This window comes from Rana temporaria, chromosome 11 (genome assembly GCF_905171775.1).
Source record: "Rana temporaria chromosome 11, aRanTem1.1, whole genome shotgun sequence".
NCBI classification, from domain to species: domain Eukaryota; kingdom Metazoa; phylum Chordata; class Amphibia; order Anura; family Ranidae; genus Rana; species Rana temporaria.
Window position 1 is genome coordinate 128,845,704 of NC_053499.1, and position 16,574 is coordinate 128,862,277.

Genomic DNA, 16,574 nt, shown 5'->3' on the forward strand with positions numbered 1-16,574 from the left:
TTCACGGCGCCTGCGCATAGCCTGTGCGCAGGCGCCGTGAAGAGCCGAGACCTACTCCGGCTGTCTTCGGGGAGAGTGACGTGCCAGGGCCGGCCGTCAATCATCCTCCCTCTCCACAGGCACGCCCATTCCCCGCGGGAGCCGAAATCTACAATGTACGATTACAAGGTGAGTCCGGGGTTAAAAAAATCGGGACAGGCATACTGTAGCTCGCGCTACAATGCCTGTCTCGATGGTAAAATCAAGTCAGTGAGGGTGAACTACCGCTTTAATGTATATACACATAGCACAGATAATTAGGCTAAGTATACCGTAAAAAGCACATTATACTTTGCATATATGTAAATTGTTAACATTGTATAAGAAAAATAAATAAAAACATTTTTGTTGATCAGTTAGCATACAGATTACAATTTGTTCCATTTCCTCTTGTTTCTTCTTAGGTTTTTGCCCATGCTCTGCCTGCAATTACATGCAACTATCAGATGCTTTGAACATGTCTTCTGAAAATATGACTGTGCGTCCAGTAAAAGACTGGAAAAAAAATACGACTGTGCAAGTTAACATAATTCTGTACACCGTTGTAAAGCTGGTGAGATCCTGTGGAACATTTAGAGTGCTTTCTACATAACTCAAATTTGCAGCCTGACTCTGTAGAGTACACAGTCCAAACTCTATGTGTCAAGATGGCCTTGCATGTTCATTTTGTGTTCATTCAGCCAACGGATCCTCCATTCACAAAAATTAGGTTGAAGGCGTTATACCCCCTGCTGGGATATGTATTCTGACAGTGGCACCCACAACTATTGTAAGTGCTGCTTCCCTGCTGTTCACCTCTTTCCGCAACCTCCTGGATTCCCTGCATGCTTTGCAGCTTTGCCTCTGCTGACTACTATCTAAGGACTACATATCCCAAGATACCTTGCTGCCTTCAAGCAGGGATTTCTGTACTGACTCCACCTTCTAAAACTCCACTAGAGCTTTAGAAACTGAACAGCATCATTGTCACTACGGTAAAAAAAAACATTAAACTGAGTGACCCTATAAAGAAGAGATTTATTTGCTTTCTGGCAGGGTGTGAATCAAATCTTCACTTTCCTAAAGAGCTATGGATGCTGCTGACATTCAACACTTGGTGTTTTAGGTTCCTGGCCCCTGTTGGTTCTCGTGGTTCCTCCCTCCAGTATTGTAACACCTGGTGGGGGAAACACAGTAGACATGTGCACAACAAAAAAAAACGCTTTTTTTGTTTCGTCTCGTTCCGTAGATTCGTAAAAAGATTCGTAATTTCGTAAGACGCAAGGTTTTCTATTCGGACCCGTTCGTATTTTCGTAACAGTTTTATTTTTGTTTATACTGAATGATTCGTAATTCTGTCTAATTTATTTTCGTTGATTTGAAATTCGTTATTTTGTTAGATAATAATTTTCGTTTAATGGATTCGTAATTTTGTACTTTCGTAAATTCATTGCGGCGCGGTCATTCGCAATCTTGTATTTTAGTTTCATTTTCAACACGCTGCTAATCCATATTAAGATAGACTTTCTCTTAAGCCCTGTACACACGGTCGGACTTTTTGCCAACAAACTTCAAAATTAGCATTTTCCAAAAAATCCGACCACGTGTACGATCCATCGGACAAACTTTTTCGGTTTTAAAAGTCCGGCCAACTCCCTTTGGACAAAAATCTACGGAAAAGTTTGTTTGAAGTCCAATCGTGTGTACGAGCCTTTACACTGTCCAATGTGACTCAGCACAAAAGAGATACTGTAAGCTGATTGGCTAAGATATTAAGTAAGATACATCACGCACTGCCCAGTGCCCATTCGAAAGAACGATATGAGTACACAAATTTATGAGCAGACAAAGAAACGGATTTACAAAACACACAAATGAAAATACGAACATACGAATCAAAATACGAATATATACGAAATTACGAACAGACAAAGGATTTAAAATACGGAATGCAAATCGTTATAGATGTCTTTTGCTGTTTCGGTGTTTCGTATTTTAGTAATCGTATTTTCGCTTGTTCGTTATTTTGCTTATTCGTAATTCCGTCATTTTCGTATTTTAGTACTTTCAGCTATTTGGATGTTCGAATTGATCCGAATGTACGAATACTAAGAAATTTGTACGAAAATCCATTCATTACGAACGGGAACGCACATGTCTAAAACACAGTACCCGGCAGGAGGACTAGGTCTCCAACACAACCAGAAGTGTAGGATACCAGTGGCTCTTCAAGTAGCTCTTCAAGTTTTGAGTTGCCAAAAAGATGGGTAGTAAATCTCTTATTTTACAGGGTCTGTTTAATCTCTTTTAGCATAGCATGGGGATTTTTTATTGCAGATGTGGATATCTTCATGTAGTGCGGTGCAGCATGATACCTGTGCTTTGTCACCTGTTTGGAAGTATCATCTGAAATACACTTTTCCTGCTCTCTGCAATAGGGGAATAAATCAAGCACCCTTTTTGACACCAATATGTGGGCAACTGAGAGAAGTCACATGTACAAATAGCAAATGTTTATATGTGGTGTTCCAAACTGAACAGTTTTATTGTGTCTTTTTAGGATACAGCCACACAGACTCTGACAACATTTTTATGGTTTACATTGGTAAGAGAACCATTAATAAGTTTTTTTTTTCTCTGCCTAAATGCTGTATACTACAAATATGTTCTGTGATACTACTGGCCTCATTCACACGGACGGACCATTCGGGTCCGCCTGTCAGTTTTGACAGGATGCGAAACATGTCAGCTCTTTTTTCCTAATCCACTTCTTGGTTGACTGCATGAATTTTGGCTGTTTTTTTCCATTAGAATTTTTGTTGTTTTTTCATGTTTTGAATAAAGACATTGTTTTTTGAGGAGTGCGGCGATCCAGGATTTTTCTTTCATCTCACTGTCAGTTTTGACGGCGGACCTGAACGGCCGCTCCATGCATCCCTATGGAGCGTCGGATGTCAGCGGAGACATGTCCGCTGACATCCGACCCTATTCGATCCGCTAAAAACAGACGTATGGGGACATGTCCCCATCCATCCATGGCGGATCGGACCAGGTAAGATCTGATGAAAACGGACATGCTGTCCGTTTTCATCAGATCGCTTCATAAGAGACAAGCGCCTCCCCGCTCAGTGAGCAGAGAGGAGCTTGTCATCCGTCGGCTCAGCGGAAATCTGCGGACTGATCACCCGCTGAGCTGGCGGGAGCAGGCGTAGCAACAGAGTACGCCTCGTGTGAATGAGGCCTTAACATTACATAAGATAATAATCTTGTCATTTGTAAAAAGTAACAAGGTATCTTTCAAAACACCTTTTGGGCCTATATGAATTTAAGGGAATGTATTTAAAGTGAAACCAAACTGTATCCAAGCACTATAAATTGAAAATGCTATGTAATTCTTTTTAATATTTAAAGCAAATTAACCCCTCTGTTCATGACATGCTTCAGTTTGTTGAAAAATCACCTCCCTAGAATTTTACTGTGGCACACTATGGTTCCCTCCCTTCTCTTAGGATTCCTACTCCTCTCCTCTTTCTCCCCTGTCTTCTTTTTCCCTCCTTTTACTTTCCTTTTTTTCCCTTGCTTCTATCTACTTAATCAACTGATATTAGATGGGCCTCTTTTTTTTTCTAGGTAGAGGAAGAGGTACTCATGGATCCAATGACTGTAGTATTGGCCACATCCCTGGGCAACATATGACAAAAGAGAATATTCCCCCTGGTGGGACTTTACAAGCCAAACCCAGTGTTGTTAAAAAATATGGGGCCAGATCCACGAAGCAGTTACGCTGGCGTATCTATTGATACGCCGCGTAACTGCTAGGTTGCTCCGGCGTATCTTTGTTTTGTATCCTCAAAACAAGATACGCCTGAAGCTGGGCTAGATCCGACTGGCGAACGTCTTAGTACGCCGTCGGATCTAAGGTGCATATTTACGCTGGCCGCTAGGTGGCGCTTCCGTCGATTTCCGCGTTGAGTATGCAAATTAGCTAGATACGCGAATCCACAAACGTACGTCCGGCCGGCACATTTTTTTACGTTGTTTCCGTAAGGCTTTTTCCAGCGTAAAGACGTATTAACATAAACCACGCCCCCATCTCATCCATTTGAATTGCGCGCCCTTACACCAACACAGTTACACTACGCCGCCGTAACTTACGGCGCAAATTCTTTCAGGATACTTAAAATACGCTGTAAGTTACAGCGGCGCAGTGTATCTGAGATACACTACGCCGGACGTAAAGAAGCGCGGAGGTACGTGGATCTGGCCCCTGATCTTTAATGAGACAAGACATACATATTGGCACTTGATAAAAGCACACAATGCGCACATAGGTGCATATAAAAGCAACAAATTTACAAAATACAAAAACAATGCCACCAAAACAATACATGTGCCAAGGATGGCGAAAAAAAGAGCAAAACAAAAAAGCACTCTCCTAAAGCCTCTTGAGGGGGGAGGGGGCGAGCAGGAGGGTCAGGACACTCTCTACTTTGCAGATAGAGAAAGGAGCTGTGTGTTAGTGAGTGTTCTGACTCTCCTGCTTGACCCCTTCCCCCTCAAGAGGGTTTCTCCACACCAGAGAGAAAGCCTTGCATTACTGTGTGTAGTTACAGACAGAAGAACAGGAAGTGAGGGTTTCTCAGAAGAAATAAGGACATTTAAAAGCAAAATGGAAGGATGAGGTAAGTGAAAGAGAACTGCACTAAGGTATAGGAAGCTATTTAGGGAAGAAAAAAAAATCCTTTACAACCCCTTTAATCTTAAATTGAATAAAGGGTTTTTACTGTCAGAGCAGTAAGATTGCAGAATTCCCTTCCACAGTACGTGGTTTCTTTTGAGAGCATAGTTTGCTTAAAAAAAACTTGGTAGTAGGTTTCATAGCAAACACAATATACAGGGGTATGGAAATCCGTAGCGACACACTAATGCTGGGGATTTTTTTATTACTGCATCCAATTACTTACTCTTGACCTCTGCATTCAATCCATTACGTACTCCTGATCCCTGCACTCTGTATGTAACTTACTCCTAACCACTGCATCCTGTGTGTTACTTCTGACCTCTTCACTATGTGCATACCTTTCTCCTCACCTCTGTACTCCATACACATTGCACACCCCTGACCTGAGTGTTACACACTCTTTACCCAGAGAAGAGTAGGCTTAGGTTTTATTTAACCATACCACTTTAACCTGCCTGGCGGTGTTCCAGAGTCTGACTCGGGGTTAGATTTTCCTGCTGCGAGCGGTAACCCCGAGTCAGACTCAGGCTTGCCTCGCTAGATCCACAGGCAAAGTTACTTACCTTGTCCCTGGATCCAGCGATGCCACCGCGCTGTGTGAGCGAGCGGGACCTCGCTCGATTCACACAGTGCCTCCGTGTGACGCCGATCTCCGTTCCCTGCGACGTTACGACGCACGGGGACGGAGAACGGCGCCAAATTCAAAAAAGTAAACAAACACTATACATACAGTATACTGTAATCTTATAGATTACAGTACTGTATGTAAAAAAAACACACCCCCCTTGTCCCTAGTGGTCTGTCCAGTGTCCTGCATGTCATTTTATATAATAAAAACGTTTCTTTCTCCCTGCAAACTGTAGATTGTCCATAGCAACCAAAAGTGTCCCTTTATGTCAAAAATAGTTTTAGATCAGCTAAAAAACAGCGATAATAAATTATAATCACTTGCAGAATTGTGCGATAGCGATTTGTGGGGAAATTCGTCATAAAAAAAAAAAGTAAAAAATAATGACAGCAACAATTCTGCAACTGAGCAAATTTCAGTGATTTTGATTTGATTACATTATTGAATACTTTTTATTATAATTATATTATTATTTGTTATAATTATTTATAATTATTTATTATATTATAATTTATAATTTTGTTTTTAAAAAAATGTCATACACGGGATGCCTATTAGAAGCTTGTTTGGTCAGATTTAAGTGAGTTATTTCTAAAAATGACAGACCTACAATATAAAACGCCAAATTTCCTTGCAAATAATGGTACCGCTTTCAGCATGTTTTTTCTGAAAGAATCATACCGCCAGGGAGGTTAATCCCCTCCCACTGGTACTGCAATTTGGCCTCACCAGTTATTCGGCATTGTGCACTAGTTGTGCCATGATTAGTCCCATTCCGGCCCTGCCCCTACCCAACTTTTTTTTACCAGAACAAAGCTGGAAACCCTACTCATATGCTCCACTATATCCTCAGAAGTGCTGGATATTGCACTGGATGTGATGGAAGAAGATGGGGTGTGGGAAAGCTGGCAAGGTAAGTATTGCTGGGCCAGAGCCGCCCTTGCAAAGACACTGTTGCTTAGCCTTGCATGGACAAGGTGACAGCATCTCGTAAGTCGGGAAGGAGAAGATCTGCGTACAGCAGATTGTACAGAAGGCCCATGCTATATTGCTGGATTAAAAACAAACCCTGGCTACTAATAAGCAGTTCCTTATGGAAATCCTGATTATGCAATACACATTTTGTTTTGCATTAAGCACACACAGATACAACCAGGTGTAAATCCATACTTACAGGTGCCAGACTGGAAATAAAGAGGAGCAATGAGAGCTAAAAGCACATCAAAATGCATTTGTGGAAATGTCCAAACCTTTGCAGAATAATAATAATAATAAACTAGCGACTGTTGAACTTCATCTTAGGTGATAAGCCTAACTATGACTAAAAACTGCTTAACATACAAATGTATCTTATTTCACCAAAATGATATCAGCTCTTATATTTCATAATGCAGGAATGGGAAAATGAATTTATATCCTGGAATCCAGAAAATTATTGTGGAATTCAAAGCTTTTTTGGGTCATTTGACATCTGGCAACCAGACATCTATATTTATGAAATGTAAGTCTAAAATGTACATAACGTCTTAAAGAGAAGATCCAGATTGCAGTGTACAGTATTACTTTCAAACAATACAAAAGATTACATATTTACTCTAATATATCTTAGTGAGTAGAATAAGCTAAAGCATTATATTACAATTTTCATTTGTTCATCTAATATACAGTTGCAATAAAAAGTATGTGAACCCTTTTGGAATGATATGGATTTCTGCACAAATTGGTCATAAAATGTGATCTGATCTTCATGTAAGTCACAACAATAGACAATCACAGTCTGCTTAAACTAATAACACACAAAGAATTAAATGTTACCATGTTTTCATTGAACACACCATGTAAACATTCACAGTGCACGTGGAAAAAGTATGTGAACCCTTGGATTTAATAACTGGTTAACCTCCTTTGGCAGCAATAACTTCAACCAAACGTTTCCTGTAGTTGCAGATCAGACGTGCACAACGGTCAGGAGTTATTCTTGACCATTCCTCTTTACAGAACTGTTTCAGTTCAGCAATTTTCTTGGGATGTCTGGTGTGAATCGCTTTCTTGAGGTCATCCCACAGCATCTCAATCGGGTTGAGGTCAGGACTCTGACTGGGCCACTCTAGAAGGCGTATTTTCTTCTGTTTAAGCCATTCTGTTGATGATTTACTTCTATGCTTTGGGTCGTTGTCCTGTTGCAACACCCATCTTCTGTTGAGCTTCAGCTCAAGCAAATGTCTTGATAAACTTGGGAATTAATTTTTCCTTCGATGATAGCAATCGTCCAGGCCCTGATGCAGCAAAGCAGCCCCAAACCATGATGCCCCCACCACCATACTTCACAGTTGGGATTAAGTTTTGATGTTGGTGTGCTGTGCCTTTTGTTTCTCCGCACATAGTGTTGTGTGTTTTTTCCAAACAACTCAACTCTGGTTTAATCTGTCCACAGAATATTTTTTCAGTACTGCTGCGGAACATCCAGATGCTCTTGTGCAAACTGTAAACATGCAGCAATGGCAGTGGCTTCCTCTGTGGTATCCTCCCATGAAAGCCATTCTTGTTTAGTGTTTTACGTATCGTAGATTCTCTAACAGGGATTTTTGCATATGCCAGAGACTTTTGTAAGTCTTTAGCTGACACTCTAGGATTCTTCTTCACCTCATTGAGCAGTCTGCGCTGTGCTCTTGCAGTCATCTTTACAGGACGGCCACTCCTAGGGAGAGTAGCAGCAGTGCTGAACTTTCTCCATTTATGTCTTACGTGGACCGATGAACAGCAAGGCTTTTAGAGATACTTTCATAACCCTTTCCAGCTTTATGCAAGTCAACAATTCTTAACCGTAGGTCTTCTGAGAGCTCTTTTGTGCGAGGCATCATTCACATCAGGCAATGCTACTTGTGAAAAGCAAACCCAGAACTGGTGTGTGTTTTTTATAGGGCAGGGCAGCTGTAACCAACACCTCCAATCTCATCTCATTGATTGGACTCCAGTTGGCTGACATCTCACTCCAATTAGCTCTTGGAGATGTCATTAGTCTAGGGGTTCACATACTTTTTCCACCTGCACTTTGAATGTTTACATGGTGTGTTCAATAAAAACATGGTAACATTTAATTCTGTGTGTGTTATTAGTTTAAGCAGACTGTGATTGTCTATTGTTGTGACTTAGATGAAGATCAGATCACATTTTATGACCAATTTGTGCAGAAATCCATATCATTCCAAAAGGGTTCACATACTTTTTATTGCAACTGTATGTTAGTGAGTAAAATAAGCTCATATATGCCAGCTTTTGAAGCCCGATTCAGGCAATTTTCTTTGATGGCTAACATGGTACAACACTCTGCTGCTATGTTGTACAATTTTACACTTTAAATCATGATAAAGTCTAGATTATTAAGATAAAGCACTTCTATTGCTCAGGGACCGGATGAACTTTATTGATAAGATAAATTTAAACTTGACTTAAAAATAACTTTTGTTTGATTACATGTGTTTTATTATGCAGGACTGAGGCAGATAACAAGAATCCTGTTATTCTGTACCACAATATTAGTTATAATGGAACCATCAAAGATAGCAAACCATTACGGATTGTGAGCACCTGCAATCTTATTATTTTCATGTACCCTTTTGACATCCAGCATTGTGATCTGTCCTTTACAACGTTTTCTGAGACTAGTAAGTTTCTAAACCTCATAGGTTGCTAACAAGGCTGATTCAATTAGAGAATGTATTGTCTGTAAAGTTCTGTAAAGTTCTGTAAAGTTCCCCATGATGATATAAATAAAACGGTCAATAGTATTCCTGATTATACCTTTACAAATTTTAACTACGTAACATAAAAAAAACTTTAACTCAACTTTAAATTAAGTATATATACACCACCATTTTGATTGATAGAGTGATGTGCATCAAATATTTATATTATCAAGTCAGCTTAGATGCTGCCTGCCTGTATGCTGCCTGACATTGGTGACTGAGAACCCATAATTGGGGAGCTGTAAAACAGATCCTGTACTTCCTAAATACTCTTTCTCCCCCTCTTCCCATTTACCCTCCTTTTCCCACCCCTCTCTCTCTCTCCACCCTCTTTGATTCTCCACACCCCCTTACCATCTTCTTCCTCTCTCCTCCTTCTCTCTTGCTCCCTCTACTTAGCCATGGCTAAAGTGTTCATATTGTCCATCAGACCGTTCTCATCGGTTTAACCGATCGTGTGTACGTGGCCTTAGGGTTTTTTAACCATACCCCTTTAAGTCCTCCCACTATTAAGTGCAATTTTGCCACACCCACCATTCGCAACAGTGGCATCATTACTCTTCTTGGGGTGCCCTGACTTTCACAAGGACCTTCCAACCAGCCAGTGCACTGCACAGCCAGATCGCAAAGAAATCTAAATGGTCTTGTGACCCCCTTTTCTTGTCAACTTTATGGTAAGAAAATTCACATACATGTTTAAATCCTAGCTGAAAGGAGAGAGAGTATACAAATATAGGGCCAGATTCACCAAAGAGATACAACGGCATATCTCCTGATACGCCGTCGTATCTCTGTTTCTATCTATGCAACTGATTCATAGAATCAGTTACGCATAGATAGCCAGAAGATCCGACAGGTGTAATTGTTTTACACTGTCGGATCTTAGGATGCAGTACTGCGGCCGCCGCTGGGGGGATTTTGCGTTGTAAACCAGCGTCGGGTATGCAAATTAGGAGTTACGGCGATCCACGACGGTTTTTCGCGTTCGCTACGTCGTCAGTAGTCTAGTTTCCCGTTGCATAGTTAGTCGTCTTTTTTGGTGCCCTAACTTTATGCAGCAATCGTATTGCTGTATAAAGTATGGGCGTCGTTCCAACGTCGAAATTTAAAAATCAACATCGTTTGCGTAAGACGTCCGGGAATACGGAAGTACGCTACGTACGTCGCCGTTCGAAAAAATTACGTCACTTCGCGCAAAGCACGGCGGGAGTTAGGAAACGGAGCATGTGCAGTAGGTCCGGCGCGGACCTACTGCATTTCACTTAATATTATATATTTTTGGCGCAAGATTACATTTTTTTTTCACTATTTGATCACCTCTGCGGTTGAATTTTTTTGCGCTATGAACAAAAAAAGAGCGACAATTTTGAAAAAAAAGCTATATTTTTTACTTTTTGCTATAATAAATATCCCCAAAAAATATATAAAAAATAATTGTTTTCCTCAGTTTAGGCCGATATGTATTCTTCTATATATTTTTGGTAAAAAAAATCGCAATAAGCGTATATTAATTGGTTTGTGCAAAAGTTATAGCGTCTACAAAATAGGGGGTAGTTTTATTGCATTTTTGTTATTATTATTTTTTTACTCGTAATGGCGGTAATCTGCAAATTTTTATCGGGACTGTGACATTATAGCAGACACTTCGGATACTTCTGACACTATTTTGGGACCATTGAACATTTATACAGCAATCAGTGCTATAAAAATGTACTGATTACTGTGTATATGACACTGGCAGGGAAGGGGTTAAACACAAGGGGGCGATCAAGGGGTTAAGTGTGTCCTGGGGAGGGATTCTAACTGTGGGGGGTGGGCTACCACTGACAAGACAGTGATCACTGCTCCCGATCACACGGAGCAGTCGATCCCTGTCATGTCACTAGGCAGAACAGGGAAATGCCTTGTTTACATAGGCATCTCCCCGTTCGGCCTCTCCGTGCCACGATCGCGGGACACCAGCGGACATCGAGTCCACGGGACCCACGAGCACGATCACAGAGTATATGGCGGGTGCACGCCCGCACGGGGGCAAATTCAAAGGGACATACAGGTATGCCCATTTGCCTGTACGAGCCCTTCTGCTGACGTACATCTGTGTGCGCTGGTTGACAAGCGGGTTAATATAGTGGTTGAAAACCTTTACATATACACAATGAACGACCAGTCTCAGATACACAGAGATTAAACTAATTCTCCTACATACAGTAAGTTGTAGCTGCTTATCTTCAGCCCTCTCTTCTCTACAGCTTTCTAAAACACACGTTTTACACAGCATCTTTCAGCTCTGAAAAGCAGGGGACATTGATCCGAAGTCACACTTTGGCCCTTCTAAACCAGCTGACCTAAGGTCAAAGGGCAGGCAGCGTGTTATGTTTTTAAAGAGTTCAGTCTGGAGAATTTCTGCATTCATTTGCTAGGATCATGAATTTCAAACCTGTTAATTCGATCAAAAACCTGAACCCCATCCTCACTGAACAATCTTTAGGCCTTGTTCGCACCTAGGGTGGCCACATTTCCAAACTGCCATTCAGGAACACCCCAATAAAAGATGAGGGGTGCGGGGGGAAATGTAGTCTCGGGGTTGATGGGGAATTTGGCAGCAGGTTATTTGTCAGGTGAATGTGCCACTTGCCACCAGATACAGTGCCGCTTGCCACCCATAGCCTGCCACCAGATGCAGTGCTGCTGTCACTCCCTCTGCATGAGCCATGTGCATTGAAGTAAAGGAGTGGAGTCACTGTCTGGAGAGTGAAGATCACACCAGTCCCTGCTGCTTGCCGCTGGGTGCCGGAGAAGGGGGAGGTGCCGAGGCATGTGGGGACAGCAGTGCTGCACTAGGCGCAGGCCTCGTTCCCGGCCTCACTGTCTAAGAGTAAATTGTCACTGGTTGCAAGATGTCAGGCAGCTCCAGCCCTAGCAACCAGTTCTGGAAATGTAGTTACTAGTTAGTAGGGGGTTGTTGCTGTGTCCTCTTTTTCATCCCGGGACACTGTATTGTCCTGGAATGAAGGTGCCCCGGACAGACACACACCTCCCAACTTTCTGAGATAGGAATGAGGGACACCTATCAGCAAAAGTATGCAGGCATAGGACACACCCCTTGCCACAACCCCTTAAAGGAGAATTGTACAAAAAAATAAGATTGGTTAAACCCACAAGTGCTTTTTTTTACCACTACTATTTCTTTATATTGGCTTTTGGAATTTACAAATGCAGCAATTTAGAAATTAGATGAAAGGTTTAGCACTGGGAAACACTTTTTGATAGATAAAAAGTGCATTTTATATACATCTGTATAGATCAGACCAAAATGAGGGACAAATGAGGAGAATGAGGGACAGAGGGATATTGCTCCAAATCAGGGACAGTCCATTGAAATCAGGGACAGTTGGGAGGTATGCAGACATGTCGATTGCGGGACAGTCCCAGGCAATCCGGGACACGTGGGCACCCTATTCGCACCATACGTGCAAAAACACTGATGGAAAAAATGTGCAGATTTCACTTGCAGCGAGATGAATTCACATAATGTTTTCATGCACTTTTTAGTGAGTTTTATACCTGCTGCAGATTCCTGCTTTAAAAAAATCTGCACGTGATACTAGTGTTGTGGTGTAAAAAGGGCACATAGGGAACAATTGTTTTCTTTGTGCCCTGGCAGAACGCATGCAGAAAAACTCATGTCTCTGCACCGTGGTGTGATCAAGGCCTTACTACTTTAGTAAACTAATCTCAAGATCTTTAAATACAAACTGCACAGATAAAAATATCTAAAAAAGCACAATTTCTTACAACCATTTTTTGGTCTATTTCATTCTTTTGCAGGTGAGAGTGTTAAAATAGTATGGAAGCATGATTCTAGAAAAGTATATGACCTTTCGCGATCATCTTTCTTTAGCATAGGGGAATGGAACCTGCTAAACATTTCAGTGGTGCAGGCTAACAACATGGTCAAATATACGGTAAGATGCTTGAAGCATATATGCCTTTACGCAGCATAAGTGTGTACCAGGCTACAAGCTACCATGTGCATTGTCTTGTTATCAGAATAGATAGCATATCTACATTTTAAGTTAAATAGACACTGTCTGGTAGACTTGTCGTGAAGTATGACAATAAGGAAGATAAAAGCAATAAGCAAAGCGTGTGTGTGTATAGAATGAGCAAATTTGATCCCCTCGGCTATTAGAAATATACAAACAAAAGTGCAGTGCTTATCAATATAAGTGACAAAAAATGTACAGTATATGATCTAGTGTATGCTCATAAACATGCAATCAATTGCTCCAGCACCTTATACAGATGGCACAACATAAAAATATACATAAGTGAAATCAAGTCCAAATGTGCAAAGAAAAAAGCGTGCATGAAGAGAACCAGCTTCCCAAATCCTCTGTGAATAAAACCAGTGAGGGGTGGCTGCTTACCATAAAAGTTTGGCTTATATGCAAGTAATTGGCCATAAAAGGTGTATGGGGGTCTGGTTACTGCTTTCAGGGACATGTATCAATGCAAAAAAATATTTTAAGAACAATAGTTTTTTCAGTGATTTTATTGATGCTTAAAGCAACAATAAAAATGAAAAATCCCTTTAAATATAGTGCCTGGGGGTCCCCTTAGCCTGCCTGTAAAGTGGTGCATCTGTAGCATATATAGAACATGCTACAGCAATACTGACATATTAAAAAAAAAAAAAAAAGTAAAATCACATTTAAAATGACTCGCGGTTACAATTCGCGGCACCTGGCTATTGAAAAAATAAAGAAAGTGTCATGGAGTTCCCCTCCAGTCCATACCAGGACTTCGAGGCTGATATGGATATTGAGGGATAACCCACGCCGTTTTTTTTTTTTTTTAAATTTTTGGTTCACCCTAAAATTCATATCAGACCTGAAGGGCCTGGTATGGACTTGGGGGGACCTCATGCCTGTTTTTTTTTTTTTTTTTACCACCACTTTTTTTTTTATTCAGCTGTCAGTGGGGAAACCCATTCACAGCCGATGACTCATAGGTTGTTAAGGACGCCAGGCCGAAACGTTCTCCCCCAACTTATGAGATGCTTGCGATAACTTACAACACAATGTGATGCGGTATTTTTGAATAGATAACGCATGCGAGTTTATAACAAGTGTTTCTTTGTGAATTGCACCGTTTGTTTTTTAACGTTTTGCAATATGTTACTGCATACTCGAATGCGGTAACATATCGCTTAGTGAATTGTGCTCAGTATCACGCTATGAGCATTTGTGCTTTGCATGCCTATTGATACCGGAAGTGCAACAGCAAAGTGGAGGGCTCCGGGATCATTATTATGGTTTTTGGAAGATAATCTTTAAGGCGCTATTTGGCTCTCCATTGGTTTGGAAGCCAATCTTTTCTGGTAGGCAGCCACCCACCACTGATTGGTTCTATTCACTGGGGATTTGGGAAGATGGTTCTCTTCACCCATGCTTCTATTATTCACCCCTATACTTGTTTGATCTGTATGGCTGTTATTGTATATCTCTCTGTACATATTGGGTTTGTCACAATTCTTTGTCTCACATCTGTTCATTTTGAAAATGTTTTCTGTTTGACTGTTTTTCTTAAAGTCCTTCCATGTAGCTTTTCTATGTGTATGCAAATGCGCCAAAGGTGGCTTGCTGAGTTATTGAAATAATACGATTTATTTACTAAAGACAGAGCTTAGTCAATGAGTTCCACTTCATTCACTAAGCTCTGGGGATAATTGCCATGCAAAGTGCAACTTCACTTGCAAAGTGAACAGTCATTTGTAACACACACATACTGTACAAGTTGTATAAATGTAATGCAAGATTAATGTGACAGGAGGCAAGACTGCTGTATTATGTATACAACAACATCTGTTCTTTTTTTTAGATTTCTTTGAAAAGGAGCCCCACAGTTCAGATCATTGCATTCATCATTCCAATTTGCTTTTTGGTCATTTTGGATGTAGCTGGCATGTTTATCAGTTTCACGGAAGGGAATAGGATTATGTTTAAAGTCGTGGTTGTGTTGGGATTCTTTGTGCTGATTGTTGTCCTGAACCAAATTCTTCCCACCACTGACAGTCCTCCATTGTTATGTAAGTTCCATATAACTGTGTATATATACTGTATATATATATATATATATAAATAGTATTTCTTTATCGTAAACCATGGGACACAGAGCCTCTATTCATTACATAGTGGGTTGTATAGTTCACCAGAGGTGATTAGACACTGGCACAACCAGTGAAGACAAGTTCCCCTCTATATAACCCCTCCCATAAGGGACGTACCTCAGTTTTTTCGCCAGTGTCTAAGGTGTTGGACGTGATTAGGATGTGCTGGAGGAAGCTCTACCAAAGAGGCCCCCTGGGGCAAAAGAGCTACACTTCGGATCCATCCAAGACGCCTAAATAATTATGCCAAAATTAGATGGTACTCGAGCCTCGTGGAGGCGGAGGTGTCGCCTGTAATGTCTCTCTTTGGAGGACTGGGCTCTAGAGTCCAGCACTTTCGCTTTATTAACGCTAAAAGTCCTGCAGAGTCTTTTACAAGACCCAGGGGAGAGGTCTCATTTAAATAGGAACCCATATCCCTGAAGGTTGGCACACATGCCCGCTGTGATGGGTGAAGATCACGCCATTCCACGGCGCTCAGACAGGCAGGAAGTGCTTAAAAAGCCTCACAAGCCTGGAGCTCACCCCTTGATGAGGACAGCATTTGGGCACGTAAGGTCTCTATGTGGTTGGTTTTTGAGCACTTCTAAAGAAGACAGCTACTCAGCATGAAACTGTGCGATTAGTTGCATACTGTATGTAGATTGCTAAACTAGCACAGGAGTATATGTATTTATTGTACCTTGGCTTTTTGCTTAGTAATATGTCTTCCCAGAGGAGAAATTCAGGGACTAAAAAATACAAAAAAGCATTGTCGCCTGAGACAGGAGGCTCTAGCCGTGCCTGCTTGGTTCCTCTCCGGTGATATCTGAAGCACCTATACAGGATGAGCCATTGCCTCCATCAGGAATAGCAGCCTCTCCTATGGTGCCTGTGCCTGGATATGTCACTAAGGACACTTTGGCAGCAGCACTGAACAACTTAGAAGGGAGAATCGCTACGCTAATCGCAAAGTCCTCACAAAAGGACAAAAAGCGAAGCAGAGCGCCTTCTGTTGTTTTAGATCTCCTTTCAGAAAAGTCTGAGGATGATGAGGATGAGGATGATGTAGCACCGTTAGGAGATAAGGATGAGGAGTCGGATGGATCAGGGATATCAGAGGAACCTTTTTCTGCTTTTCAGGTTCTAAAATTGCAGGTGCAATGTTATGCTGAAACAGTGTGCTCTACATTCAAGTTACCCTCTTCGGAGTTAACTGAATCACCTGTCTCCTCCCTGAGTTCATTAAAATCCCCGCAGGCTGCATGCTTTTTTCCGATTTATCCTTTA

At 41.3% G+C, this 16,574-nt stretch overlaps 1 protein-coding gene across 1 annotated transcript in view; it reads left to right on the forward strand.

The window, feature by feature from the left end:
- LOC120917665 (5-hydroxytryptamine receptor 3A-like) overlaps nt 1–16,574 on the forward strand; it is a 40,423-nt gene that overhangs the window by 10,264 nt on the left and 13,585 nt on the right. The window contains exons 2-7 of the mRNA XM_040329120.1: nt 444–592; nt 2,579–2,623; nt 6,782–6,888; nt 8,880–9,052; nt 12,962–13,098; nt 15,017–15,224. Coding sequence (XP_040185054.1) covers nt 444–592; nt 2,579–2,623; nt 6,782–6,888; nt 8,880–9,052; nt 12,962–13,098; nt 15,017–15,224 — 819 coding nt within the window. The remainder of the gene's footprint in view (nt 1–443; nt 593–2,578; nt 2,624–6,781; nt 6,889–8,879; nt 9,053–12,961; nt 13,099–15,016; nt 15,225–16,574) is intronic.